At 38.4% G+C, this 22849-nt stretch overlaps 1 protein-coding gene across 5 annotated transcripts in view; it reads left to right on the forward strand.

Annotated features, from left to right (window-relative positions):
* AK5 (adenylate kinase 5) overlaps positions 1-22849 on the forward strand; it is a gene marked incomplete at its 3' end in the record, with an annotated part of 166652 nt that overhangs the window by 38116 nt on the left and 105687 nt on the right. For all 5 annotated transcript variants that reach the window (XM_081143612.1, XM_081143614.1, XM_081143613.1 and 2 more), the window contains exon 6: positions 5445-5636. In XM_081143612.1, coding sequence (XP_080999738.1) covers positions 5445-5636 — 192 coding nt within the window. The remainder of the gene's footprint in view (positions 1-5444; positions 5637-22849) is intronic.

Consider the following 22849-nt stretch of genomic DNA (forward strand, 5'->3'; position numbering starts at 1 on the left):
TTGTTTCTCTTGAAAATTTAGCTATATGTCTTATTGTTGCGCCTCTGAAGATAATCTTTTATTTATTTGTTTTCCTGGCTGCTTTAAAGATTTTTTTTATTTTTGTCTGTCTAGACTTTTCAGCAGTTTTACAATGATGTGCTTAGACCTGAGTTTTCTGTTTGTTCTTCTTGGTTGTTATGTTACTTCTTGAATCTGGGACTTGATATCATTTGTGAGTTTGGAAAATTCTTAGGTATTATATTTTCAAATACTGACTCTTCATTTTCTTGCTGCTGCTTCTAGAACGTTTAAACCATTGTCTCATATGTCTCTTTTCTGTACTTTTCCTGTCCCTTCCTCCCTCTAGCTTTATTCTGGATATTTTCTTCTGACCTTTTAGTTCACTAATTCTCTTTTCAGCTATGCCTAATTGTCTGTTAAACACATTTAATTGCCACAGTATATGGAGGATTTGGGATGATTCTAAGTGAGATTTCGTCTTGTGAGGGCTGGTTCACATGGATTGGATGGTGTAGCCCTTTAGGATTCCAACCAAAAACCTCCTGGGGTAAGTGCAGCAGTAGTAGTTTTTAGAGCTCTTCCTCCTTGGTGAGCCTCGTATTCCAGTTTTTGTCTCCTAACCCCATAGTCTGCTGAAAAACTCCATGTTAAATGATAACGCAGTTCAGCTAGCTATCCTTTTTTCTTTCTGTGATCTAGTCTGGCCTTTGTGATAATGGTGTATGTTCGATAAATGTTTGATGGGTAAAAAATAATTTATTTTACAGTTTCCCTTTAGGCAGAATAAGCAAGCCAATTTTAGCCCAGTACTAGAAAGAAATTCCCAATTATTAGAATCCTCCAGCAATGAAAGGGGCTGCCTCATAAGAAGCATGTACCCATGATAAGAAATGCTCACAAGAACATTCAAGTTTAAATGTTCAAACTTAAAAATCACTTGTCAAGAGATTGTGGAGAAGATTGCAGGTTTGGCATTCATTTGGATTAGATAAACTCCAGGTTTTTTCCATCTCTTGGTTCCTTGATCCAGTTTTTGTTCCAACTGTGATCCCGCCCCCCCCCCCCCCCCCCCCCGGTCTCTCTCTCTTAGTACTTTGCCTCCTGGTTTCTGACAGTGTGATCCGAATTATGGAGTCTAAGCCTTCTGACGCATCTTTATCAAGAATAGGGCAGTCAAAAGTACTGACAGTAAAGAATGGCAGTATTAAAATAAGTTCAATTTGTAGTCTGACACGGTGAATACGTCTTTGCATATCAAAGGCAATCACAGGTTCTTTTTATCAGAGTAATCACTCAGGTAGGGACTGTAACAAAATGGATAGAGAAAGATTGACTTGACTATATAATGACACAAAAAAACCCAAAAAACATGGATTTAGTTGATTCAGTGGGAGGAACAATATCAGTAATTGGGAAGTTTACTTTCATGGAGACAAAAGCAGTATCTTGGAGGTGTTTTTTCATATTCATTTATTTACTCTTTCAGTCATTTAATCAACAAATACATTTTGAGAACATAGGCTAATAAGAAGGAGCTATTCTGCTGAAACTTCTCAACATTTCACAAGTGAATTTCATAGAGGCTTCACATCTTTCCGAACAGAATGGCACCTGCTGCGATATTACATCTTGGGGGGAAAAGCAAACAATTTAAATAGTCTTTCCTTTAAAATAACGTACTGTCAAAAAACGTGAGGCCTCAGTGAGTGGACGTATATGGTGGTTACTAGGAAACAGGTGAGTGTGCTTGTGGCTACAGGCACTCTGCTGAGCAATCAGCTGGTTATCTATCCGTAGCAGTCAGGGTGGTCTCGTCTATTCCACTTTTTTTTATTCTTAGCTATATATTGTTTAATTTATGCCAGGGAAAGAGCAAGTTGACCACAATTATAAAATTAAACAACTTTGCAGATTCACTTCAAAGTCATCTTTATCAGACCTGAAGTTGCATTTATTATAAAAAATCTTAGATATTCCACTCAAGTTTTCTGTAAACCTAAAACTGCTTTTAGAAAAGGTCTATTAATTTGAAAGTAAATAAACAAAATGCAATTTTATTCAGAGTGTAAAAAAAATCTTAAGTTTCAAGCTGTCTTCAGTATTTCAAAAGCCCATAGTAAAAGGCAGAATATAGTGAGGATTACATATGTAAGACTATCCTTGACCTCGCTGTGTTCAGAAGCATTTACAGTGCAGCTGAAACAAAACAGTAAATATATTAAAGTAAACTGTTTGATTTATTTAAATCCTAAGTGCAAGAATTTCAAAATGCAAGAAGTTTTTATCTGCATTTAGTACTAAGCTAGCAGTTCAGGTTTTACCCATATTTTTATATACATTATGACCATACCAAGCACAATATAATGGCATTTTAATTTATTTGTCAAAAATGGTCTTTTTTGTATATATATTTAAAGAAAATTTAAAAGGATGTCATTTTTTATATTGGGTAAGGCTGAATGTTACCAAAGATTTTATTAAATATTAATTTTATAATATTTGATAAAAGTTTTAACTTCAGATAATATCTATATCATATATCACACAAAAATTACAAAGTGATTTCCTAAATTGTTAAGATTTCTCAAAAGCTCTTTAAAAAAAACTGGGAAAAACTAACCTGCTGAGATGGGGTGGGAGCTTCCCTTTATTTTACAGTTGAAAAAACTGAGGTTCAGAGAAATTGAATCATTTGCCCAAGGACAAACAACTAATAGATGGCAGATCCTAGATTCAAATTCGTGACCGTCTGACTCTCAAATCCATGCTCTTAATCACTTATGCTGGCGTGTGCCTGTGCTTACACAGTGGCGTAGGAGTTGGGGGAAGAGGAGTCTGAATGGTGCCTTAAAGGCAGAATCTGTAGGCAATGGTGATAGCTCAGAGAGATTGAAGTTTTGATAAGTAAGAGTTAGAAATGATACTAAGGCTTCTAGCTGAGAGATTTAGGAAAGCAGTGTTGCAGCCATAAAAATAAATAAATATACAAACAAACAAGATGGGAATTTCATTTAGGGCAAAATGTGCTGAGATTGATTTGGCCTTGCTGAGTCACAGGTAACATTAAGATGGAACTGTCGTATAGCCTATTTGACATTATAGTACTCAAGTACTGTTGAAAGTCATTGCCAAAATGTAGACTTAAAATCCATTAACAAAAGGTAGTGGTTGAAACCAGAAGAATGGAAGGGCACTGAGAAAATAAGAAAACTAGGCCCTGGTCTACGTGGGTCAGTGGTTACAGCGTCGGCCTGAGCACCAAAGGGTCTCAGGTTTGATTCCCAGTCAAGGGTACGTACCTGGGTTGCAGGTTTGATCCCTGGCCCCCAGTGGGAGAGTGTGCTGGAGACAACCAATTGATGTGTCTCTCTCACATCAGTGTTTCTCTTTCTCCCTCCCTCCCTCTCTCCCACTTTCTCTAAAAGTCAATGGGAAAAAATCTCCTCAGGTGGGGATTAAAAAAAAAGAAGAAAATTTGAATATGAAGAAGGGGGAGAAAAATCATCTCAGCCTCTGGGAGCCATTTATGGGTTTGAGAAGGAAAAATGTAAGCTAAGAAAAAAATAAAAGCCAAAGAGTTAAAGGCGAACCAGGACAACATAGAATCATGAAAACTGATAATAAACGTGGCTAAAATTTATTGAGCACATGGATCAAGTATATGCTCTGTATTTTACATACAATAATACTGTTTAATCCTCTGGGAGGTAGGTTTGTGATCTCTCTTGACAGGTGAAGATACGGAGTTTTAGCAAAGTTAAGTCATATGCTCATTGCTCAGCTGGGCAAAAAGTAGAATCCATGTTTCCAGCCTCCAGAGTCTGTTTTCTAACCAGTGGTATCCAGAGGGCACAAAGCAAACCACCGTGGGAAGAAAATATAAAAATTATTATTGTTATAATTCATCCTTTTTAAATTGTATTTTTTTGTATACAGTCCTCTGTATCCACAGATTCTGCATCTGCAGATTCAACTGACCACAGATAAAAATATTTGAATGGAATTTAATGAACAAACTGAACTACCAAGCAAAATAGAGACAGACTCATAGATAGAGAGCAGGCAGACAGCTCCACTGTGTGTGTCGGGGGGGGGGGGGGGGGCCTGTTAGGGGTGGGTGGAGGGGTTGAGCAAAAAAGAAAAAAAAAGCGAGAACTCATGGACATGGACAACAGTGTGGTGATTGCAAGGGGTGAGGGGTGGGTAGAGGTGCAAGGTGGCATAGAGGGGATAAATGGTGATGGAAAAAATAAATTTGAAAAAAGTGTTAGACTGTTGCTGACATTTACTATGTAGTTAGGCCTACTGTTGTTGCCATGGTAGTAGGCTTTTTTCCTTGTCATTATTCCCTAAACAATACAGTATAACAACTATTTTACATAGCATTTACATTGTATTAGATATTCTAAGTAATCCAGAGGTGATTTAAGGTATACAGGAGGATGTGCATAGGTTATGTGCAAATAATATGCCATTTTATATAGGGATGTGCGCATCCTCTGATTTTGGCATCCAAGGGGGATCCTGAAATCAATCCCCCATGGTCACTGAGTGATGACTATATTTTACAACATGCATCCTATATTAGTATGGTAGTACATGCATATCATACATACATGCATACTTTATAAATTATTAAGTATATACTTATTGGAATGTATACTCAATTTACTAATGTAAGGATGCAATGAAAAGTTTTGGAGATCATTACACAGGTGCCTTTTTATTTCTTTTCTTTTTTTTTAATCCTGCTATTTTATTTTTATTTTTTTGTTTTATTTATCTTTATTGTTGAAAGTATTACAGACGTCCCCTTTTTTCCCCCATTGATCCCCTCCACCCCCCATCCACCCTATCCCTAAGCCACAACTGCCTTTTTTTCTTGTCCCATCTTCATCAAAAAACTGCATTCACTTTATATGACCATGTTACCTTTTAAGTGCAACAGTACTAAATAAAAACTGTTTATTTCATAGGATCTTTCCATGTCATTCCTTGGTGTTTTCAGAAATTCACAAAGGTCTTTGGGTCATTTGGTGCTTTATAATAATGGAAGGAACACAGGCCTTAGGCCAGAGAGATTTAGATTCAAATACCAGCTTTGACCTTGCTGACCATGTGACCTCAGATAAGTGCTTAATTTCTCAGAGCCTCAGTTTACTCATCTGTAAAATGGAGGTGATAGTTACCTTGCAGATTATTGTGAAATTTAGCAATATCATAAGAAATAACTTAGCATTGGTCCTGGCATACAGAAGATACTGTTAAAAGAGCAGCAGATAGTAATGTGTAGTGATAGCCCTGGAAATGGGCTGGCAAAAAACATAGAGGGCCAAAAAGATGGCACCCGCAACAGAACTGAAGCGATAAATGCCACTGCCCACACTTGCATTGGTTGGTGTGTTGAATGCCTGTCTCAACTTGTTTAATGCTTTCCACAGATCTGCACTCCTGACTTGGTGGTATTCCTGGCTTGCGCCAACCAGAGGCTCAAAGAAAGATTACTGAAGCGTGCAGAGCAACAGGGACGGCCTGATGACAACCTGAAAGCTACCCAGAGGAGACTAATGAACTTCAAGCAGAATGCTGCTCCGCTGGTTAAATACTTCCAGGAGAAGGGGCTCATCATGACAGTAAGTTAGCTCTAGTTTTACATGTTCAGTAAGAACGATCTTTCAGATTCCTCATTAGCCCTTGTTCTCGTTTATAAATCTATTTTACAGTTGAAAAGTGGCTTTTGGGGAGGTTCAGATTCAATGAAAAAAATGGATAATTTTGACCTGATTTGCCTTTATTAAGCCATAATGATAAAAATACTTTCACTTTAGTTTAATTGATTTTACAAAAGATGATAACTTTTATCCTTGGCTAGGATTCTATAGCCCCCAAATGAAAAAGGATTTTGAAATAATTATGTGAATTATTTTAAGCAATACTTGCCCAACTTCTCAACTCTTCTGTCTTTGGAAACCTAATAAAATTGATAGACTTAAAAGCCCATAGTGGACATAGTAGTAGGCTTTATCATAATGAAATATGATAAAGAAATGAGATTCTGATGGCATAAAAACATTTCCTAAGGATTGATTAGTCATGAAGAAGTGATACTGTCTCAAAATGGAAGGTGTTGATATTTCCGCTCCACTGATACAATGCAAATATTAATATTTTCATAAATGTTTGGTTCATCTTTGAGTATCATTGGTACTGAAAGTGCCAGTGAAGGATGAGGCTGAATCATTAGTTAATGTAATTACTGGAATATAGGATATTGAAGGTGAAGATTTAGCTAAATTTATGATCCCCATAACATCATGGATTCAAGTATTAAAACATAAAGGAGACGAGGCTCATAGATCATCTGAGAAGACATTTTACAAAAGAAGACACTAAAATCTAGGCAACTCCATGGCAGCTGGCTGGGGACGGCCTCAGCAGAACCCTGCCCTCAGCCCGAGGGTCCTTCCTTGTCTGATGGGGTTACAACCCCCATAGAGAATCTGATTAAAGTGATCAGGCCCATCCCAATCAAATACATGTACAATGTTTTTCACAAGTTTTAGGCAAATCCACAGAACTCCTGTGACCTAACAATTACTGGGTTAAAAATCTCTTCATTAGACTAAAGTGCCCTTAAATCTGAAAGAGACAGTCACAACATTTGAATAATTACCTCTTTACAGTCTTCTTAGCACTATAAAGAAATATTTATTAGGATTTGCTCTTTAAGTCAAAATTGTCAGAGAATTGTAAATCTGATCTGAAAATAGTTCGCAATGCCAGAGTTCATGTTATGGTCTCAAAGAGACATTGGGTAATAGGAAAGATTTCAGACAAATCAGGGTGGATGTTTCTGTAGCTATTTTTTGTTGGGGTTACTGCTTGTTTCTCTTGCAAATTACCAATGCTGACTTCTGCATGAAATAAAGAAATTGGCCCTACAAACCAAACCCCAAAGGCAAGGTGCAGATCCAGGGTTTTAACTGATGTTTGCAAGGCTTGAAGGTATTACGGGAGCGCCTCTGATTACTCCCCACTTGTCGCGTTTGTCATCACAAGCAGAGCAGATTTCCCCAATGAATGCAGAGTGGGGATTGTTAATTTACTAATATTTTGCATGGAGGTGAAATGCCATTGCCTCTAATTAAGGGAGTCGATAACAGTGTGGATGACGGTCTGTAACCTCAGTGCTAAAACCAAATGAGCTTTAAGATAAACGCTTCTGTTTACTGGGAGAATACTTGCCTTGGGAAGTCTACCTTTTGGAACATGGTAAGTACCAACACAGGAGAATATAATTTGAACATTTAGTCTGACAAAAGAGCAAGGGCTGCCTCCTGAACCACATGTCCTCTTTCAGAATCTGGATCATAATTCACTTTTGGAATTCAATATGTTTGGTAGCATTTCTACATTTAAAGAGTTAAAAAGTAAAAATGGTTATCTTAATTAATCACAAGCATATTAAGATGTTAATAAAAATCTTGGGTTAATAGATCAAACACAGATATTTCCTTTTCTCTGTAGTTTTTTTTTTTTCTTTTGCTTCTCCTTGCCCTTTCTAATTTATTCATTTATTCATTCAGTAAATATTTATTGAGAACCAGTGGGTGTCGGACATTCTGCTAGGTGCTAGGGGTGCCAAGTTAAATAAGCAAAAGGTAAGGATCTTTATTTTATTCACTGGCATATTCCAAGCACCTAGAAAGGCCCCTGCCTGGTATATAGTATGCTCACACTAAACAAGCGGAACTCACAGCCTACAGGGACAGTGATGTTAAACGTGAGTCATTGAGTGTGGTGACTGTGGCAAAGGAACAGAGAGAGCCTCACATGTCATGCGCTATGTCAGGGATTGGGATTCCCCATAGTGAATAGAACAGACCCTCTCCCCGCCTGCAGGTACCCTTAATTATTTATCTTGGCTGGGGGATCTTAAGGACCACAGAGAGCACCTCCCCCTTCAGTCCAGTTGAGAAAGTTCATCTTGGTGCTTCTCTTCCCTGGGGCTTTGAAGTCTGAAATCCCACTTGGAATTTCAGCTCCACCACCACTTAATAAATTCCTGATGCTCTAGGACTTGGTCTTCATTTGTAAATTGGAGATGATGTTACCTGCCATGTAATGTTGCACAGGTGAAATGAGAGAACGTGTGTAATATGACAGACGACGGCAATGCAGAGGCCCCGTCTGGGTGCGCCATGCAGCCACATTGGCCTGTTCGAGGTCCAGCTGCACCACCTGCCACCTGTGTGACCTTCTGCAGGTTACTTATCTTTGCTGTGACTCAGATGGCTGACCTGTATAATGAATGTACTCATCGATCCTACCTCAGTATAATTTGTGAGGAGTAAATGGATATCAAATACTCAGATCAGTGCCTGGAACATTGCAAGGGCAATTTAAATGATAGCTATTATTTTATTACTTTTTTTATTTCTTCACTCTCTCCTCCCACTCTAATGCCTATCATTTGGAACCTGTAATTACCACTAACAAGTCTGTGCTCTTCGAGGATACTGTGTTGCCTTTTCTTCAAGAGATAGATTATTATTGAAGGTATCCAAAATGAAGAATTTAGGTTTTAAAAACTTGCTGCCGAATTCTTGTTTTTCCTTTAAAACTGCCTGTTAATCAGTTATAAAATTGTGTCAGTGTTTCCTTTAACTTCTATATTGTCCCTGCAATCAAGCGATACAGTGGCTGTGTCTGAATAATGCAGTTGAATTGTAACAGATGGCAACCCTTTTTTTTTTTCTTTTTTACTTCACCATTGACTGTATCTGTTGGCAGATTTGACTAAAGAACAAACCCTGTGGGACTGAAAAGAAAACCTAATCAAAGTAGCCAGGGAAAACAGGCTGTTGCCCGAATATTGTATCTTATTCACATGGTTCCCATCATGTGGGTCTCTTTATTTTTATCCTTTTATTATACCTTTCTGTGCACAGCCATCTGTGCAGGTATGAATTAAACAATGTGAAATCACAAGGCTAGTGTATTAAGGACTTCGTGGAATCTTTTCAGACAAGCTGATGCATTGTTTTTTTAACTCGCCATAAGGCTGGATGTCATTGCTTATCATGTTTTTTACAGCATTATGCTTCTAACTTAATATTAGGATACAGTGGATCCCAAAATTTGTCAGAAGTTTTTCGTCGAAGTTTGAATATTCCCGGGACCAGAAAAGTAGTCTTACTGAATAAGTTGTGTCTTATGACATTTCAGAGCACTTGGACTTGATGAAACGGTATAACTCTTGAACAGTAATTCCCTTTTATAGACTTTTGAAGCCTCAATAATACGTATATTTAGTGATATTTTCTGTCTTTATTTTTAAAGCTGTAAAAAACCTTATCTTTGTTTTAGTCTTCTTCACTAAGTTGGAACCCCTTCTTTAAGAAATAGTGATAGTTAAGATAGGTCAAGTCTTTGTAAGTTTGATGAACTCTTTCAAAAATACATGTGATTTTTTTTTTTTTTTTTAAGAATAGGGTTTTTAGCCTGGCCTGTGTGGCTCAGTGGTTAAGCATCCACCTGGGAACCAAGCCGTAAAGGCTCAATTCCAGGTCAGGGCACATGCTCAGGTTGCGGGCTCTGTCCCCAGTAGGGGGCGTGCAGGACCCAGCTGATCGATGATGTTTCTCTCTCATCGATGTTTCTATCTATCCCTCTCCCTTCCTCTCTCTAAAAATCAATAAAAACATATTGTTTTAAAAAAGAATAGGGTTTTTAAAAATGCCTGAAAAATAATAGGGTGAGGTGTAATGTTTATGTTACCATTTTCCAAAATGCATTGTGCTCTTCAGTATTCTGTTCAGTCAGAAAAACGTGCAACTTGCCAGGGAAATGGTTGCACAGTTGTGTGCAGTGAACAAATACCACTTCATATGGGTGATAATCAGTGAAAGTCCACATTTAGCTTTAGGCCATGAAGCAAGCAAATGGTCCTTTTTCTTCTGCACTTTTCATAGGAGGAGGCAAGAGAAGCATACCTTGAAATGGGAAGTGCGCTGTAGTCAGAGAATGATGGGTATTAATTAATACCCAGATTAACTGGCTGGATCTCTGCAGCCAGGAAAGCTCAGGCTGAAAAATGTTAAAATCAGGATTATTCCTGTTCACCAACACCAGTTTTTCAGGGAAAGTGGATGAGGGACCAGTTATAAACCATCTTGGCATATAGCAAGGCCACATAGACTGGTGATTCCCTGATGCTTAATAGAACAGAAGAAAATCCAAAACGTTTTAATGGGGCTAAGATGAAGTTTGTGTTTTTTTCTTAAAGACTTTAGTTTTTAGAGCAGTTTTAGTTTCACAGCAAAATTGAGAGGAAGGTACAGAAATTGCCATGCACTCCCTGCCCCCACATATGCATAGCCTCCCCCCAATAAAAACATCCCCAACCACAGTGGTGCATTTGTTACAATTGATAAACCTACAGTAACACATCATAATCACCCCAAATCTGTAGTTTACCTTAGAGTTCAGGATCACTCTTGGTGTTGCACTTTCTATGGGTTTGGAGGAATTTATAGTAATGTGTATCCATCATTATAATATCATATAGAATATTTTCACTGCCCTAAAAGTCCTCTGTGCTCCACCTATTCATGTCTCCCTGTCTCCCCCACAACTCCCACCCTGACCCCGGGCAATCACTGATCTTTTCTCTCTCTCCATAATTTTACCTTTTCCAGAATGTCATACAGTTGGACTCTTAGAGTATGTTGTCTTTTCAGATTGGCTGCTTTCACTTAGCAATATGCACCTAAATGTCCTCCATGTCATTTTGTTGCTCGATAGCTCATTTCTTTTTCATGCTGAATAATATTCTGTTGTTTGGATGTCTCATGGTTTATTTATTCATCCAGCTTCTGAAGGACATCTTGGTTGCCTACAGGTTTTAGCAATTATGAATACAGCTACTATTAATATTCATGTGCAAGTTTTTGTGTGGACATAAGTTTTTCACTTCATTTGGATAAATAGCAAGGAGCACAGTTGCTGGATGGTATGATAAGTGTATGTTTAGTTTTGTAAGAAATCACCAAACTGTCTTCCAAAGTGGCTGTACCATTTTGCATTCCCACCAGCAATGAATGAGTGGGATGTGGATGTTGCTCCACATCCTCAGCAGCATTTGGTATTGTCAGCATTCTGCATTTTGGCCACTCTAATAGGCATGTAGCGGTATCTCATTATTGTTTTAATTCACAATTCCCAAGTTGGCTGTTTTCTTATTTTAGTAAGTGAAGGCATTAGAAAAAAATCTGTTATTGCCATTGTTTAAAGGGATATTTTTAGCACAAAAAAAATTAGGAATGACACAACTCCAAATAGTCTCTAAACGAACCAGTTTGGCTTAAGGAAAAACTCCCAACATTTGTCTTATTTTTCTCATTTTGCTATGGATTAGGGAACACATCATCACAAACCCATCAGTGCTGGGGAGCCCCTGGCACAGAGAACCATCCTTCTCAAAACCACACGGTTATTGATTCACCAAACATGGTCCCTGAGCTCCAGATAACCCATTTACACCATATTTGCTTACTTTGCCCCATATCACATTTTTCAAATTTGGTAATACCCGCATTATGTATTTCAAATTTGCCACCAAAACTATGTAATTCCCATTCTGCCAGACACTCTTAGCCAAAGGGAACATAAACAAGAATAGTCAAAATTAATTTTAGACGAAACTACTGAATAGCTGTTAACTTTGTTTTATAGGAATCAACACTAACATTTAAAACACAAGAACACTTATCCCTGAATGTCCAATGCACAACCATTGGTTAATTGTCCCCTTCTTTACCAGCACCACTGCACAGGGTGGCGAAAAAGAAATCTAAACAGCACAAACCCTCAGCAGATTTGAAAACACCTCAACATAAAAGAGGCAGTGAAAACACTTGATAACAGTTTACCCAAACAAACTCATTCTCCTAAAATTACTAGGAGGGAAGTTCTGTTACGGCTTCTCAGTAATTAGCAGGTTGGCAAATTTGTACTATGTAACAATGAAGTTATACTTCCTCTAAGTAGCATCACTACTTATATCCTGTTTAGACATCCAATGTCATGTAACCAAAAGCCCCCACTAATTCCTACTTGGCAGATTTAGTAACTAAGACAGAGAGTAGTCCAGGAGGAGTTTTCAAAGGTTAATAAATAGAGGCTGAGATGCACTCTGGAAGGTACTTTACTCGGGTGACGATGGTGTATATGTGAGCCTGGATGTATGGCTCTCTGAATTCTCTTTCAGTTGCCCAAAGTATTTTTATACTAAGTAGACAATACCTTTTGACATGAAACCGGAGACTGATAGACCCTCAATGTGAAGAGCCCAGAAATAACATGAGAAACATCTATTTTTACTTGAATAAGAGCAGCTTATAAGGAATCACATTGTCTGGGCAGCAAGTATTTACCAAATCCTACTACGTGCAAAGCTGGCAGGGCGGCCCTGCCCTAGAAAAAGTACTGTTCCTTACTTTCGGAGGGCAATATCTCCATGAGTTAGTCGGTGGTGCTCATTTAGCTTACCCTTTAACTTAGATTTTTGTAATCCTGGCTTAAATATATCCAGAATGAAATTGAAAAGTGAATCTGGTTACTTTCATAAACTATCATTATGGGCGGCTCTAAAAACTAAAATACTATGATACCAGTTTCTTTCCCTGATCTTTTGTATAAAAAGAAAAAGAAAAGCACTGAAAAATAAAGCCATTTATTCACAAAGTGGCAACCCACCTACAGCCAAGTAAGATCACAGTTCTGGGGCAAATTATGCTGGATCCTGAACAGCAGCAAAGCAGCAGGGAGAATAAGCAGATACCATATTTATAGCTAATTCTGGTGTTGTGTCTCCGTCTCGGTAACAAGCAAGCACCCTGACTCACAACTTTCCCATATAACTCGCTCAGTGTCAGTCCTGTTCACACTCCTCAGGCAGAGCGCAAACCAACTGACTCAAACAATGCATCTCCCTCCGAAGTGGGAAATTGATACTGATGATGTGGCAGCCCTATTGTCGGGGCCTGATGATAACAGCTCTCCCGCAATTGCATTACGCTCATTGTGATGCTTCATACAGGTGTTTACAGGAAAAACGAGGAGGAACATAGAGAATGAAGGTGATTTCTTCCCCAAAGAGATGTAAATTATGTTCCTGTTGGTTGTATTACTACACACATCCCTGAAATAGAGTCCAAAAAGCCTGATGAACAACTTTCTAATCATCTTAAGTATAAAGTAGCACCCTCACATAATAACTGTGAATTAAATGATGTGGATGAAAACCAGATAATATTCAAGTGAACACATTTGGAAGATTCACATTAAGAAAATTCTGATTCCAAGAGCTATTTTCACAAGCCTACCTAAGAATACTTTAATTAAGGCCTGTACTACTTCCGTGGGACTGGCTTTCACAACAGCTTGTCTTTATTTGTAATTTTTTTAAAGAAATAAAACAGATAAGTAGATAGTTGGTAGCTGAATGTCATGTCATACTAATAGCTTCCTTATAAACTCTTTTTCAGCACAACAGTTTCTAACAGGAAAATGTACACACACACACATATGCGCACTCACATGCGCATGTGCACACACACACACACACACACACACACACGTGCGCAGGCACACACACTGTCAGCTGGCCACTTCTCCAGGAGACACTTTGTGATCAGAACAATAATTTTGACAGTGGTGTCAACAGATATTTCACACTTCCAGAATTATATCTTAGTTAACTTTGATATGTTATACTGAGACTTTTTGGGAACATGAGTAAGAAAATATTTTTGGTAAAGTTCTTGGATTAAATTTTTTTCATGCTTAAGACCAAACTAATTGTAATTGATCCATATCTTCAAAAAGAGATGGCACTGTAGTTAAATGAAGAGATAGAAAAAGAGGAAGACAAAAGGATAGGCAGTGAGACTTGCCAGTCAGGAAAATACTATGAATAGGTGGTATCTTAAAAGACAATAGCTAACAATTTCTGAGTGTTACTATGTGCTTGGTACTACAAAATGCTTCACACGTGGAGGGTCTGTAATCGTCACCAAATCTCCACACGGCAGGTATTATCATTGCGTCCGTTTTGTAAATGAGAAAACTGAAGCACATGAGAGAGGACCTCGCCCAGGATCCCACAGCACTTTGGAGCCTCGGCCCAGACCCGGGACCCCTACCCCAGAGACAGCGCTTGTGACTGCTGTGTTGTCCCCTCATTAAAGCATGACACTCATGCAGTCTGGGTCTTGAAAAGAAAGCTCATTACTGTTTTCTCCAGGCATTTATTGTTTGATAAGCACCTCTATTCAGCTATAGCCTCTTCATTTCTGTTTGTCAGGAAATAATAGAATATTAATTCCGTCAGTGCATTACATTGAGAGGTTTTTAAAAAGTAAGGGCCTGAGCTGGCATGGTGACTGTGTATGACACCAGGCTTTGCTTCTCCATGGGGCTCTACCACTGTCAGAATCAACTGCAAACATGGGGTCACTGAAAAAGTGCTCTGAGGAAAAAAAGCACTCATCAATCACTGGATGTGACATGTAACATAAATTTCCATTTGGACAGCATTCATGGCAGAGTTGAAAGGAGAAGGGGTAGGAAAGAAAAAGTAATTATATTAAGGACTGTGATTAGCTAAAGTACTGTCAAGTGACATTGAAATCTAAGCAAAGAGATAACTGAGGAATCACCAATCATTCTTTCCACAAATAACTGCTTCAAAATAACTATCAAGTGAGTAAATTATTGAATTAAGTGAAAAATTATAGACATACCTGGAACCATTTATTTTTGCGGCAGACAAACCTATACGTCTTATAGGTATGGTGGGGGTACATAGCTCCTTTAGATCACTACACAAGAATCAGTTATCAAAAGTAAAAGATTTATATCTATTAGGGATGTGTTTTACTAAAGTCAGAATAACAGAATAGCTGTGGCTTAAACACACTTGACTTGTGTAAAATAAGTGCCAAGATGAATGACCCAGACTTGACACTGTGATTTAATGGTGGCATCAGGAACTCATACACTTCTGTCTTTCTGTTCCAGCTCCAGCCTTTTTAATGTGTTTCCTCATAGTAATGAAATGGTTATTGCTGCTCCCATCTACATTCTAAATAGGACAAAGGGTTTAAGGGCTGGGCAGCCACATCTATTGCCTTCATTAGGAAAGCAAGAGCTTTTCCATAAACCGCCTCTCCCACCCTCATTGACTCACCCAGGCCTCATCGGTCAAAACTGGGTCACAGGTTTTCCTCTGCCTTCAAGGGAGACTGGGAAATGAATCATTTAGCTCTCCAGCTTCTAGTGTAGAGGAAAGCAAAGGAAAAGGGGAGTTAGAATAAATATGAAGCAATCTAAACTGCAATAACAACTACAAGGTTAAAAAGAAGAACATTCAGTGTTCTCTGTCTAAAATGATGTATGGGAATATTCGTTTGCTAGTAATTCTATAAAAAATGGTTAGAGTAGAAAGTATCTCTGCTTAGTAATAATAGCTACTTTTGCCCTGGCTGGTGTGGCTCAGTTGGTTGGAGCGTTGTCCGTATGTACACTGAAGGGCAATGGGTTTGATCCCCCATTCCAGTCAGGGCACGTGTGGGAGGCAGCCGTTCGGTGTTTCTCTGTTATATCAGTGTTTCTCTCTCTGGCTCCCCACCTCTCTCTAAAAAGCAATGAATGTGTCCTCAGATAAGGAGAAAAATAATAATAATAATCGCTACTTTTCAGTAAGCACTTTCAGTTGAGTATTCCAGGGTCTTTATTCACTTTATATCTGATTCTCACAGTTGTCCTTGAAGTTTAATGAAAGACAGAGGCTTAGAGAGGTTCAAGAACATACCATAAATGCCAGAGCCAGAAAATGAGGGAGCTGAGGTTTGAAATAGGTTCTGTCTCACGGAGTCCACTCAGTTAATACTAAGGGATTGAGCCAGATTTATATCCAAGCAGAGTTAACCCCTCCCCTAGACCCCTCAAAAACAGTCAGAAAAGGTACTGATAATGCCACATTGTGAACTGCCTGATGTTGACTGAGAAATCTAGTTCGAGGGGAAATTAGGATCTCACACACTGCATCAAGTGCTGTGCCAGCTGCTTTACAAACTTGACCTCTTTTAATCGCCCAACCTTGTAAGGTAGGTAGTATTGAAATTATTTAGTGCCTTTTCTGTGCCAGGTATTTCACCTAAATTATCTCACTTCAGGTAAGGACAAGAGCTTGCTCTCCTCTCTCACATAAATCCTAAAGCCCACAACCTGTCTCTTGTGCCGCGCACTCCACGTGTCACGGGGGCGCTACCCTGTCTTCCCTGGTCCGCCCTCCTCTGCCCTTCAGACCGGGCGCTGGCTGTGGTCCCGTCCGCTCGGACTCGCTGCCCTCATTTATCGCCCTGCCCCTCACCCCGCCAGCCTCCGGAAGGCTCTCACCCGGGCACGGCCCCGGCCAAGGATGGCGCCTCCACTTAGTTTTCCCTGACTTAGCAGGTGGGGCCTAGGTGGATGCGCAGACGGGCTCCTGCTCTGAAGGAGCCCGTGTAGAGAGGGGCGGAGACGAGGGTAAATAAGTGGCCTCAGCGCATCTACCGTGTGATGACAGGATGGACACATGGTTACAGGATTAGCCTGCTCCCTGGTAATTCTCACGGGACTGGGTGAACTCAGAACACTCTGGAGCAACCTGTGCAAGTCATTCCATGCCTTCAGAGAAGTAATCAGGCATCTGAAATTATTGAGTGAGGAGTCATAGTCATGACCAAGTTCAGGACTGGAAATGGGAATAGGCGGACGGAAAAGACTGAATCAGGCACTGAACAGCCAGGAAAGGAGTGGGGAAAGAGAAGAAATTTTGTTGTAACCATTCTAGTTTCTTGTTGAGTTCCCCCCTCCCTAATTTAGGAATTCACTCAGCACAGTATAAAATAACTTTAAAAAATACATAGTCATTCATTACTTTCTTTATAGGCAATTGTTTTGAGATTTCTAGCTAACATGGGGTACTCAAATATTAATGAAGACATTGATTTCTGGCTTTCAGGTCTCCTAGATGAAGTAACAAAACAACCTTGAATTTAAAAGGATCTTTATAGAAAAGAAACCTGGTGTGTGCGAGTTGCAGCATGACCTTGGCTGTTGTCTTCAATAACTAACCGGGCAGGGATTGTGCAGGCAGAACAGTACCGGCTACATAGGGAGTGCTTAAAAATAATTGTTGAATTAGTGCACAAATTAATGAGTTGGACTGAATGAATTAGTTCTAGTAAGTTGGAGGTCAACAAGACCTTGTTTAGACTTCTTTTATTTGGGTTTGGTAGGTAGCTTTTCAACAGTGTTTTAAACTCAGTCTTTCAAAAATTCAGGCTTTTTCCTGTGGTCTGCCCTCTAGCCACTCCAATTCACAAGTTATTTGAAGGTGTCAGCAACCGTGAGAGATTTCTCAGAAAATACCAGAGTGTTGCTTCAAACAATTTCTACAATTGCTGTCAAATTCAGGATCAAGGAAAGAGAAACAATAGATATATGTTTGGGTGTAAAGAATCTTGTTTTTACTTGAAAATATAATCGGAAAATATCAAGATTGTTGTGTTATGTGAGATAAGATTTTTTTTCTATCTGGAAACTTCTGTTTAAAAATCTGAATACAGGCATCACCATCACTTGATATATACTTGATAATGTTTATTTTTAGTTTTCTTACCAAGACTTTAGAGTTCATATGTTCATGACAACTTAGTTCTGACAGAAGTCCGAAGAGATACGTGCCATTCCTTACAATTTGAATTCAGCAATAATTTCCAACTAAAATTCTCCTGGTTTTGTCAACAGTGTTGGATAACCGCAGCTTACTTCCGATTGCCTGTTCATTTGAATTCAATCTGAATTCCTAAAACACTGAAATGTGGCATGAACAACATCAATTCATTAATTTCCTAAAATTGCATGAGTAGGCAGCTCCGTAATGGCACTGCTCTTCTCCATACTCTTTGTGTTTGTTTGTTTTTTGTTGTTGTTTTTATTTAAAATATTACAAATGTCCCTTTATCTCCCCAATGACCTATTCCACCCCATTCCATCCCCCCCCCCCCCAGTCCTTGGGTTGTGCATATATGCATATAAATTCTTTGGTTACTCTCTCCCCCTCCACCCACCCGCCCTCCTCCCTCCCTCTGACATTTGTGAGTCTGATCTATGCTTCCATATCATTGAATCTATTCTGTTCATCAGTTTATTAAGTTCTTTAGATTCCACATATAAGTGAGATCATGTGATGTTTGTCTTTCTCTGCCTGGCTTATTTCACTTAGCATAATTTTCTCCAGGCCCATCCATACTGTCCCAAAGGGTACAAGAACCTTCTTCTTTACAGCTGCATAGTATTCCATGGTGTAAATGTCCCACAGTTTTTTATCCACTCATCTGCTGATGGGCACTTGGGCTGTTTCCAGATCTTAGCTATTGTAAACTGTGCTGCTATGAACATATGGGTGCATATATTCTTTCTGATTAGTGTTTCAGGATTCTTAGGATATATTCCTAGAAGTGTGATCACTGAGTCAAAAGGCAGCTCCATTTTCAATTTTTTTAGGAACCTCCATACTCTTTGAAATGATAGTTCTGCTTTAAAATCAGAAGAGAAGAGAAGCATAGGAAACTTTGGTTGGCTCAGATTGTCTTCTGTTACTGCGTTCTCTTTAGTTAGGGGCTGTTGCTGAAGCTTTTCCCTCTTCCTCAGTCCTGATCAACTCTGCTGCTCTGCCTGACCTGACTGGGCTGTTGTACTTGAGACTGCTTCCTCTGGGAAACCACCCTGGTGGGGACAGATGCTCCCCTAACACCCCTTTTTGATCCCTGTCATGGCAGTTATTACACTATTTTATAATTCTGTTTCTTTATGATTCCAGCATGTTTCTATCATAATTTTACTTTGTTTATAATTCCACTGTCTACTTTCTTCTTTGTCATTTTACTGTTGTCCTCAGTATTTCATTTCTAGTATCTGCCATAAATTTCCAGCACAGCCCATAAGTTCACTAATAAAATTTATTAAATGAATACACACATTAATGGGTTATTAATTATGTGATGGCCCTCATTAAATATAGATGCTTGACTTAATATTTCTGGGAGAGAAGAGAGCAAAAACAAAGCCAGAAAAGACTTTTCAGCTTGAAAACCTTTTGTCACATCTTCTCTGCAACTAATCCAAGGTAACACCTTTTAAGAATTCTAGTCTTTACATTGTCATAAACATACTTTCCTTTCCTTTTAAGTGTTAGGTCTCTTGGTTCAAAATTTAAGCCTTGAATTGCACATAAGATTTGATTTTCTTTGTCTCACAGTCTTATAAGGTAAATCAGAATTTTTCAAATACAGATTTCAAAAAGAATGTACTATCTCGCTGAAGTAGAAGCGCAATGAGGGAAATTATATTGACTGGTTTCTTTACCACTATATCCCAAACTCTTAGAACACTATCTGGCACATAGTAGGTACTCAATAAATATTTATTGACTAAAACATAGATTTCAACCAACACCCTAATCACATCCTGTATTTGGAGTCATAAACAGAAGAATCTATGGGAAAAAATTAACATGCCAGACAAATGAACCATTTATCACAGGAGAAAAACAGGGTCAGTGATTTAAAAACTCAGAGGTCAGAGGCAAACTGATCATGGTTCTAGGCCATAGCCAGCTCTCAACCTTGAACAAGTTACTACTGAAACTCTCAGGCCCTCAGTTACAACATCTGAAAACAGAATCTCGTAACTCTTACAAAGGTAACCGAAGTATTCAACACAGTGCCCGGAACAAAGGAAGCACTAGTCAGACCCGGCTGTTGTTACTATTATTTATTTTGATGGTATTGCCCCTGTACTAGCCAGAGTAGTAGTGCTATAGCAACCACATGTGCCGTGTTGCTTTCTCTTCCTGATTCTTTTATTATATTGGATTTCTGACAAGAGAGAAATTTTTGTATTCCAGTGGCATTTCTTTAGTCTCAGGAAGGTGGCTGCTGCAGCTCCTATGAAATAATGAACTGAGAAAACTGAAGGCAGCTTAACAGTCTCAAAGAAGTGTCAAACCTGTCACCACCTATAAAAGCCCTTCCGATGCTATTTTAAAAACTCTTGATTGTTGATTTCTCTCTCTTCTCTTTTCTTCTTGCCATTTTGCTCTACTTTTCTTCATTGATTTCCCTCTTTCCCTCTCCCTAAGGATGTTCTCGGTAGACACCAGGAACGTTGGGTCAGACTCTCAGTTCCATACATTTGTTCATGTCTGTGTTCAGCTCAATTTCTAAAATATTCAAAGGAACCCCGCGCTGGGGAAATGCTGCAAGGGACTCAGTGATAAATATGGCATTTAGCAAAACATAGTGTGGTATGGTGGGCCAAAGCCTGGCTTTGAAGTTGCAGAGAACAATGATTGAATCCTGGCAAGTCTCCCAACCTCTAAGCTAGAGAGTATCCTCATCTATAAAATGGGGATGGAGTTAACTAACTTGCAAGATTAATTAAGGATTAGAAATAATTTGAATAAATTACTCAGATCACCTGGGTGGTTAAGTAAATGATGTCAGTAATTATTAGTATAGTCTATAGTCCCTGGCCCAAAACACTAAGAAAGAAATCTAATCAAAATATGTGCTAAATAATAATAATGTATAATAGCTTACACGTGTTGAGCACTTCATGATGCTAGACAGCATCAGGCAGGTATGTTTTAGGAAGATGACATGTGCCCAGTGGTTGATTCTCTGTCACACGCTCAGTCACATCTAAGGTATACCCACTCAAATTGATGGGCTTCGTGGGAAAGCTGAAATCTAGTTCTGAAACCTACTCATTTACTTTTCAAAATGACTAAATCAGGAGACAACACCAACAGCTACTTATTTTAATGGAGACATTTTTCAGAAGAAATGTCAACCACAAATCTGCCTTGGCAGATGCATGCTCTGTTATTTCCTATCGTTTTACTCTTCCACATTGGCAAGCAGAGCAGCCTGAAAGATGAGCAGCTTTCAAGTTTCTATCAAGAGGAGAAAAAATGGAGCCCTATTTACTTCTGTTCTTAATTCTTTTTATGTGAAAATCTTATGCTTCCATTTAAAACAAGTATTTATGGAGAGGTTGTGTGTGTGTATGTGTGTGTATATGTGTGTGTGCCTGTGCGCCCATGTGTGGGTGGGTGTTGAGGGTGAAGAATGCAGATGATTATAAGGAGAAAATAAAAATCATCCATTATTCTGCAACCCAGAAATACCGCTGTTAACATTTTGAGTCTTTTCCATGCAGTGTTTTTCTATGATATTTTGACAGTATGGTTGCTGAAATCATACTGTACTCTGCTTTAATTTTTTTTAAACTTAAAATTACATTATGAGCATGTTTGTAAGACATTAGTTGGGCAATTTATTTAGCCTCTTGAAGCTTCAGTAATAATGGCCTAGTGCTTCTACTTCACAGAATTGACATGAAGCTCAAATTAGAAAAAAATGTGAGAGTCCTTTGTAAGTCACTTATAGAGCACACAAATGAAATTATTATTTATTCTGATCCACATGACTTGAGGAGTCGAAAGGCCCCTCTTTATTACACATCTACTCTGCAGGTCACTAGAGATCTGGAAGAGACAGAGCCTCATACCAGAGATTGTACAGTGTGGTCCAGAGATGAAGTTGAAACATAAAAACATGCAAGAGAAGCAAAGGGTTAAGCTCTCCTTTTGACTGCAAGTAGGACTTTGCCTTAATTATTTAAAAAAAGTTCTCAGATCTTGAATTCCTTCTATCCTTGGCTCTTTCAATTTTAAAATGAGTCATGCTTCAGAGAATTATATTTTCTTACGTCAAACATAATTACAATTTTACCCACAATAATATCATTTGCCAGTTGAATAATAGATTTCCAGCCCTCATCAAAAGAAAAAAAGGAAAGAAAGAGCCTATTTTTGTAAACTCAGATCATTTATAATAATTGGTTTAAATTAAAACTAGTATTTTTATGGAGGGAAAAAAAAAATCCCCTGGAGTCAAAATAAAGTAAAAGAAGAAAAAAAGAATTCTAAAATGAGAACACTCCTTAATATTCTATTAATTTATGCTATAGCAGAAAATTAAAACTCTTTCACCACAGCATATAAAGAGTATTTTTGTATAATTATCATGTTCCTATGGAAAATTTATGTGTTTTTGTTTTGTTATGTCTGGAGAGTGGACCTACGAATGATTTTTACCTTTTTTCTTCTTTCTTACAAGTTTTTTTGCTATAATAAATATTCTATTGATAATAAAAAAATGAATAAAATTACTAAAAACTGCATCACTTGAAGATCAAAAATAACAGTAAGTCAGCCAGTTCAAATAAATAAGAAGTGGGAGAATTCAGCTCCAATCAACAAAGCACAGCAATGTGATATCTACAGGAAACCAATGAAATGTTTCTCATAAGGGAAAAGTACACACTAAGCTTACTTGAACTCTTTGTAAGACTTCTCCCCAGATAGTCACTAGCTTTACTTCACATTATTTATTTAGTTTTATGGTTTGCAAACTGTCAAGTTCAGTGGCAGTGTTTTTTCTCGCTCTGTGAAGTGTACTGGGAATGAAAGCTATCAAAAGTTGTCCAAAGCTAAACAACTTGGTCAAAACCAGGAACTGAATTAACCAAGAGATGGCTCTTGGGTTAGCTGAGGCTCAGGGAGAAATTGGTAATGGGGCCTAGTACAGAGTTTAGTAGGATTTAGAAGAAAATGCAAGAATAGCATAGGAAAAAGCCCAAATGCAGCAATTGGCACAAAGGAGAA

The sequence above is a fragment of the Miniopterus schreibersii genome, assembly GCF_964146895.1.
Source record: "Miniopterus schreibersii genome assembly, chromosome: 8".
In the NCBI taxonomy this organism is placed as follows: Eukaryota; Metazoa; Chordata; class Mammalia; order Chiroptera; family Miniopteridae; genus Miniopterus; species Miniopterus schreibersii.